Source organism: Lonchura striata, chromosome 27 (genome assembly GCF_046129695.1).
Source record: "Lonchura striata isolate bLonStr1 chromosome 27, bLonStr1.mat, whole genome shotgun sequence".
NCBI lineage: Eukaryota > Metazoa > Chordata > Aves > Passeriformes > Estrildidae > Lonchura > Lonchura striata.
In genome coordinates this window covers 5,167,052-5,173,464 of record NC_134629.1, presented here as the reverse complement: position 1 = coordinate 5,173,464, position 6,413 = coordinate 5,167,052, and the positions used below count along the sequence as shown (strand labels likewise).

The following is a 6,413-nucleotide window of genomic DNA, read 5'->3' as shown; positions in this document are numbered from 1 at the left end:
GCGGCGGTGGCGGCGGCGGGCTCCTGTCCCGGCCCCGGGCCCGGGCCCGGCGCCGCCCGCACGAAGAAGAAGCAGAAGCGCTTCGTGCCGCAGCGCGTGAAGCTGCCGCGGGCCGCGGACCCGCTGCTGGCCGTGCTGGCCTGGGGGGTCACGCACCAGGTCAGGGCCGGCACCGGGACGGGCCCCCGCGTCTCTGTGCCCCGGGACCGCCCCGGTACCCGTGTTCTCTCTTCCTTGGGATCCGTGCCGGGCCCGGTCCCCCCCGCGGCATTTCCGTGCCCCTCCCTCCGCGCGTGTTCACACCCCGCGTGTGTTCCCGCATCCCCGCAGTGCCCAGCGTGTCCCTTCCCTGCGAGCGGCCTTTCCCCCGCAGCCCCACGGCTGCCCTGCCCGGGGTCACCGCTGCCCCCATCCACAGATCCCCGCTGCCCCCATCCACAGATCCCCACTGCCCCCATCCCCAGATCCCCGCTGCCCCCATCCCCGGGATCCCCACTGCCCCCATCCCCTCGATCCCCACTGCCCCCATTCCCGGGATCCCCACTGCCCCCATTCCCGGGATCCCCACTGCCCCCATCCCCGGATCCCCACTGCCCCCATCCCCTCGATCCCCACTGCCCCCATTCCCGGGATCCCCACTGCCCCCATTCCCGGGATCCCCACTGCCCCCATCCCCGGATCCCCACTGCCCCCATCCCTGGATCCCCACTGCCCCCATTCCCGGGATCACCACTGCCCCCATCCCCGGATCCCCACTGCCCCCATCCCCACACCTGGGTGTCCCCGGGGCTTGGGGGGTCCCACCAGCCCCGGGGGGTGCCTGGGGGCAGTTCCAGGGGGCGGTTCCCGGGGGTCCCACCGGCCCTGGGGCTGCCCGGGGGCGGTTCTTGGGGGTCCCACCGGCCCTGGGGCAGCCCGGGGGCAGTTCTTGGGTGTCCCACCGTCCCCAGGGGTGCCTGGGGGCGGTTCCCAGGGGTCCCACTGGCCCCGGGGGGTGCCCGGGGGTGGTTCCCGGGGGTCCCACCGGCTCTGGGGGTGGTTCCCGGGGGTCCCACTGGCCCGGGGGCAGTTCCCGGGGGTCCCACCGTCCCCGGGTGTGCCCGGGGGTCCCACCGGCTCTGGGGGCGGTTCCCGGGGGTCCCACTGGCCCGGGGACGGTTCCCGGGGGTCCCTCCGTCCTCGGGGGGTGCCCGGGGGTCCCACCACGCCCTCCCCAGATCAACGAGCTGAGCCAGGTGCCGCTGCCCGTGATGCTGCTGCCGGACGACTTCAAAGCCAGCTCCAAAATCAAGGTCAACAATCACCTGTTCAACAGGTGAGCGGCGCCAGGGGGGGCACGGGGGCAGCGTCCCGCAGCGGGGGGCACCCAAAAACTCACGTGAACCCCCCGAAACTCAGGGAGAACCTGCCCAGCCACTTCAAGTTCAAGGAATACTGTCCCCAGGTGTTCCGCAACCTGCGCGAGCGCTTCGGCGTCGACGACCAGGACTACCAGGTGGGCTGGGGGGCGCCGGGGGGGCCGTGCCCGGGCTCCCGGCCACCCGTGCCCTCGGTGCGTGCCCCCAGGTGTCCCTGGCACGGAGCCCCCCGCGCTGGGCGGGCAGCGGCCGCCGCCTGCTGCTCTCGGCCGACCGCACGCTGGTGCTGAAGGAGCTGTCGAGCGAGGACGTGGCCGACGTGCACGGGCTGCTGTCCCACTACCACCAGGTGCGGGCGGGGCGGAGTCACCCGTGTCACCTGGGTGCTCTGGGCGGTGTCATCTGTGTCACCTGTGTGTCCTGGGTGGTGTCATCCGTGTTACTTGTGTGCCCTGGGCGGTGTCATCTGTGTCACCTGTGTGTCCTGGGCTGTGTCACCTATTGTTACTTGTGTCACCTGTGTGCCCTGGGCTGTGTTACCTGTGTCACCCGTGTGCTCTGGAATGTGTCACCCGTGTGTCCTGGGATGTGTAACCCATATCATCTGGGATTTGTCACCTGTGTATCCCAGGCTGTGTCACCTGTGTGTCACCACGTGTCACTGCGTGTCACCATGTGCCCCCGTGTCCCCACAGTTCGTGGTGCAGTGCCATGGGCAGTGTCACCGTGTGTCACCACGTGTCACCGCGTGTCACCGTGTGTCACCGTGTGTCCCCGTGTCCCCGCAGTTTGTGGTGCAGTGTCACCGTGTGTCACCGCATGTCACTGTGTGTCACTGTGTGTCCCCGCGTGTCACCGCGTGTCCCCGTGTCCCCGCAGTTCGTGGTGCAGTGTCCCCATGTGTCACCGTGTGTCCCCGTGTGTCACCGCGTGTCACCGTGTGTCCCCGTGTCCCCGCAGTTCGTGGTGCAGTGTCCCGTGTGTCACCGTGTGTCACCACGTGTCACCACGTGTCCCCGTGTCCCCGCAGTTCGTGGTGCAGTGTCCCGTGTGTCACCGTGTGTCACTGTGTGTCCCCGCAGTTCGTGGTGCAGTGTCCCCGTGTGTCACCGTGTGTCCCCGTGTGTTCCTGTGTGTCCCCGTGTGTCCCCGCGTGTCACCACGTGTCCCCGTGTCCCCGCAGTTCGTGGTGCAGTGCCACGGGCAGACGCTGCTGCCGCGGTTCCTGGGCATGTACCGCGTGAGCGTGGACAGCGAGGACACGTACCTGCTGGTCATGAGGAACCTCTTCAGCCACCGCCTGCCCGTGCACAGGAAGTACGACCTGAAGGTATCGGGGCGCCCCCGAGCCCCTCTGATCCTCTTCTGGGGCGGCCTCCCCCCAAAACCCCTCCGGTCACCTCTGCTCCCTCCTCGCAGGGCTCCCTGGTGGACCGAGAGGCCAGTGACAAGGAGAAGGTACTGCGGGAGGACGCCGTGACCCCCGGATTTGGGGAGGGGGCTCTGGGCTCCCTCTTCCCTCCTCCCCGCTGAGGACAGCTCACTGGCTGCCCCCCAAGGGCCGGATTCCCTCCGCAGGGGCTGCGACCCCCAGGGACGCAGCCTGGGGGGGGTCCCGCGGCTCTGGGGGGTCCCCTCCAGCTCGGGGGTGTCCCCCCGCTGTCCCTCCCCAGGGCAAGGAGCTGCCCACGCTGAAGGACGTGGATTTCCTCAACAAGAACGAGAAGGTGTTCGTGGAGGAGGAGCAGCAGCGCGAGTTCATGGACAAGCTCAAGAGGGACGTGGAGGTGGGGACGGGGGGGCTGCAGCCCCAGGGGTCTGAGGGGATTGGGGGGGGCTGTCTCTGCACCCCAAGTGAGCCTTGGTTGGCCTCCCAGTGCCCCGGCTCTGAGGGTTTTTGGGGTGAGGCTCCCCTGTGCCCCGGCTCTGAGGGTTTTTGGGGTGAGGCTCCCCTGTGCCGGGCTCTGAGGGTTTTTGGGGGAGGCTCCCCTGTGCCCCAGCTCTGCGGGTTTTTGGGGGAGGCTCCCCTGTTCCCAGGCTCTGAGGGTTTTTGGGGTGAGGCTCCCCTGTGCCGGGCTCTGAGGGTTTTTGGGGGAGGCTCCCCTGTGCCCCAGCTCTGCGGGTTTTTGGGGTGAGGCTCCCCTGTTCCCCAGGCTCTGGGGGTTTTTGGGGTGAGGCTCCCCTGTTCCCCGGGCTCTGGGGGTTTTTGGGGTGAGGCTCCCCTGTGCCTCAGCTCTGAGGGTTTTTTTGGGTGAGGCTCCCCTGTGCCCCGGCTCTGAGGGTTTTTGGGGTGAGGCTCCCCTGTGCCCCGGCTCTGAGGGTTTTTGGGGTGAGGCTCCCCTGTGCCCCAGCTCTGCGGGTTTTTGGGGTGAGGCTCCCCTGTTCCCCAGGCTCTGCGGGTTTTTGGGGTGGGGCTCCCCTGTTCCCAGGCTCTGAGGGTTTTTGGGGTGAGGCTCCCCTGTTCCCCAGGCTCTGGGGGTTTTTGGGGTGAGGCTCCCCTGTTCCCAGGCTCTGGGGGTTTTTGGGGTGAGGCTCCCCTGTGCCCGGGCTCTGGGGGTTTTTGGGGTGAGGCTCCCCTGTGCCCCAGCTCTGCGGGTTTTTGGGGTGAGGCTCCCCTGTTCCCAGGCTCTTAGGGTTTTTGGGGGCTCTCCCTGCAGCCATGAGTGTCCCCCACCCCTAATGACCCCCTGGTTGTCCCCCCAGCCCTGAGATTCCAGGGGGTTTTTGGGGACCGTGTCCAGTACTTGACAGCTGTGGGGGTCCCTTTCTCAGCCTCCAGGCCCTGGGGGCTTTGGGGTGAAGCCCCCCGGGGGTTTTGGGGTGGCCTCCCCCATGGCTGCCGTGTCCCCTCAGTTCCTGGTGCAGCAGAAGCTGATGGACTACAGCCTGCTCCTGGGCATCCACGAGGTGGGCCGGGGCGAGCAGGAGGAGGAGGAGGAGCTGGAGGAAGAGGAGCCCGGGGGCGGGGGCGATGACGGGGGGCTGGGGGGCCCCTACGGCACCTCCCCGGAGGGTCTCGGGGGGCTCCTCAACTCCTACCGGCCCCTGGGGCCCGGCGAGTTCGACCCCGGCGTGGACGTGTACGCCCTGCGCGGGGCCGAGGGTGAGCCGGGGGCTCGGGGGGTGCCGGGGGGTTTTGGGGTGCCGGGAGCGCTGAGCCCCCCGGCCGTGCCCCCAGGAGCCCCCCGGCGCGAGGTTTATTTCATGGGGCTCATCGACGTCCTCACCCAGTACGACGCCCGCAAGAAGGCGGCGCACGCGGCCAAGACCGTCAAACACGGGGTGAGGGGGCACCCCGAAATGGGGGAGGGCACCCTGAGCTGGGGAGGGCACCCCTAAATGGGGAGGGCACCCTGAACTGGGGGGAGGGCACCCTGAGCTGGGGAGGGCACCCTGAAATGGGGGACGGCACCCTGAACTGGGGGGGAGGCACCCCGAAATGGGGAGGGCACCCTGAGCTGGGGAGGGCACCCCGAAATGGGGAGGGCACCCTGAACTGGGGGGAGGGCACCCTGAAGTGGGGGAGGGCACCCTGAGCTGGGGAGGGCACCCTGAACTGGGGGGGAGGCACCCCGAAATGGGGAGGGATATTCTGAACTGGGGGGGACATTCTGAACTGGGGGAGGGCACCCCGAAGTGCGGGGGGAATTCTAAACTGGGGAGAGGGCACACTGAACAGGGGGGCAGCACTTCCAGACTGGGGTGCAGGCATCTCCAAGCTGGGGAGCGGGCACCCCAAAATGGGAGGGAGGGCACTTCCCAACTAGGGGCAGGGCACCCTGAACTGGGGGGTGGCATTTCCCACCTGGGGGGGGCAGGGCTGGCTCCCCCTTGGTTTTTTGGGGAGGTGGGGAGAGGGAAGGGCTGGGGGGACACGGGTCAAGCCTTCAGGGGAGGCTTTGGGCGGGGTAAAGCCCCGGCAGGGTCTGGGCTGTGGGGAGCTTGGGGCGGGGGTGTTGTGGGGGTGCCAGGAGGGGCCGGGGGTTGTTACGGGGTTTGGGGAGGGGTGTTGTGGGGGTGCCAGGAGGGGCCGGGGGTCATTCCCGTTTTGGGGAGGGGTGCTGTGGGGGTGCCGGGAGGGGCCGGGGGTCGTTCCCAGGGTTTGGGGAGGGGTGTTGTGGGGGTGCCAGGAGGGGCCGGGGGTCGTTACGGGGTTTGGGGAGGGGTGTTGTGGGGGTGCCAGGAGGGGCTGGGGGTCGTTACAGTTTTGGGGAGGGGTGCTGTGGGGGTGCCGGGAGGGGCCGGGGGTCGTTCCCAGGGTTTGGGGAGGGGTGCTGTGGGGGTGCCGGGAGGGGCAGTTTTGGGGAGGGGTGCTGTGGGGGTGCCGGGAGGGGCAGTTTTGGGGAGGGGTGCTGTGGGGGTGCCGGGAGGGGCCGGGGGTCGTTCCCGGGTGGGCTCTGAGCGCTGCCCCCCAGGCCGGGGCCGAGATCTCCACGGTGCACCCCGAGCAGTACGCCAAGCGCTTCCTCGACTTCATCACCAACATCTTCGCCTGAGGGGGCCCAGGGGCCCCTCCCGCGGGACCAAAACCCCAAAACCCCACGGCACGCCCTGCCCCCCCCCAGTGGGGCTTCACTGCTCAAGTGCCTTAACTCTGTGTGCGGGGGTCCCGGGGGGCTCTGGGGTGCCCCCCCCGCACAAGGGGCTCTGGGACCCCTCCCAAAGCTGGGGGGGGGGTCAAACACTACTTGCCCCATGGGGGGGTGAAAGGGACCCCCCGGTCATGGCTGCCCGGGTGGGGTGCAGCCCCCACCCCTCTTCCCAGGGAGGCTGGGGGACGCTCCCTGCCCCCCTCCGCGTGGGACCTGGGGGGCTCCACAGCTCCCCCCCTTTTTGCAGCTCCCGGGGGGCAGGGGAGGGGAGGACCCCGGCCTGGTGGGACCCCCGGGGGGGGCGGGACGGGACCCCCGCCCCCCATTTGTGGGAGTGTCGCGTGTCGTGTCCCCCCCCAACCCCGTTTGTGGGGCTCCTTCCCGTGCTCTGTACCGAGAAATAAATTATTGAACCGGCCCCGCGTCTGCCCGGTTCCCTGTGCCCCTCGGAGCCCCCTGCGCC

General features: G+C 69.5%; 1 protein-coding gene across 1 annotated transcript; it reads left to right on the top strand.

The window, feature by feature from the left end:
* On the top strand, positions 1-5,972 carry PIP4K2C (phosphatidylinositol-5-phosphate 4-kinase type 2 gamma). Its single transcript, XM_077788621.1, has 10 exons — positions 1-159; positions 1,218-1,315; positions 1,399-1,495; positions 1,567-1,707; positions 2,542-2,688; positions 2,778-2,816; positions 3,032-3,145; positions 4,212-4,461; positions 4,537-4,640; positions 5,774-5,972. The coding sequence occupies exons 2-10, from the start codon at positions 1,251-1,253 to the stop codon at positions 5,852-5,854; spliced, it is 1,038 nt and encodes a 345-aa protein (XP_077644747.1). The 5' UTR covers positions 1-159; positions 1,218-1,250; the 3' UTR covers positions 5,855-5,972.
* Positions 5,973-6,413: the final 441 nt, after the last annotated feature.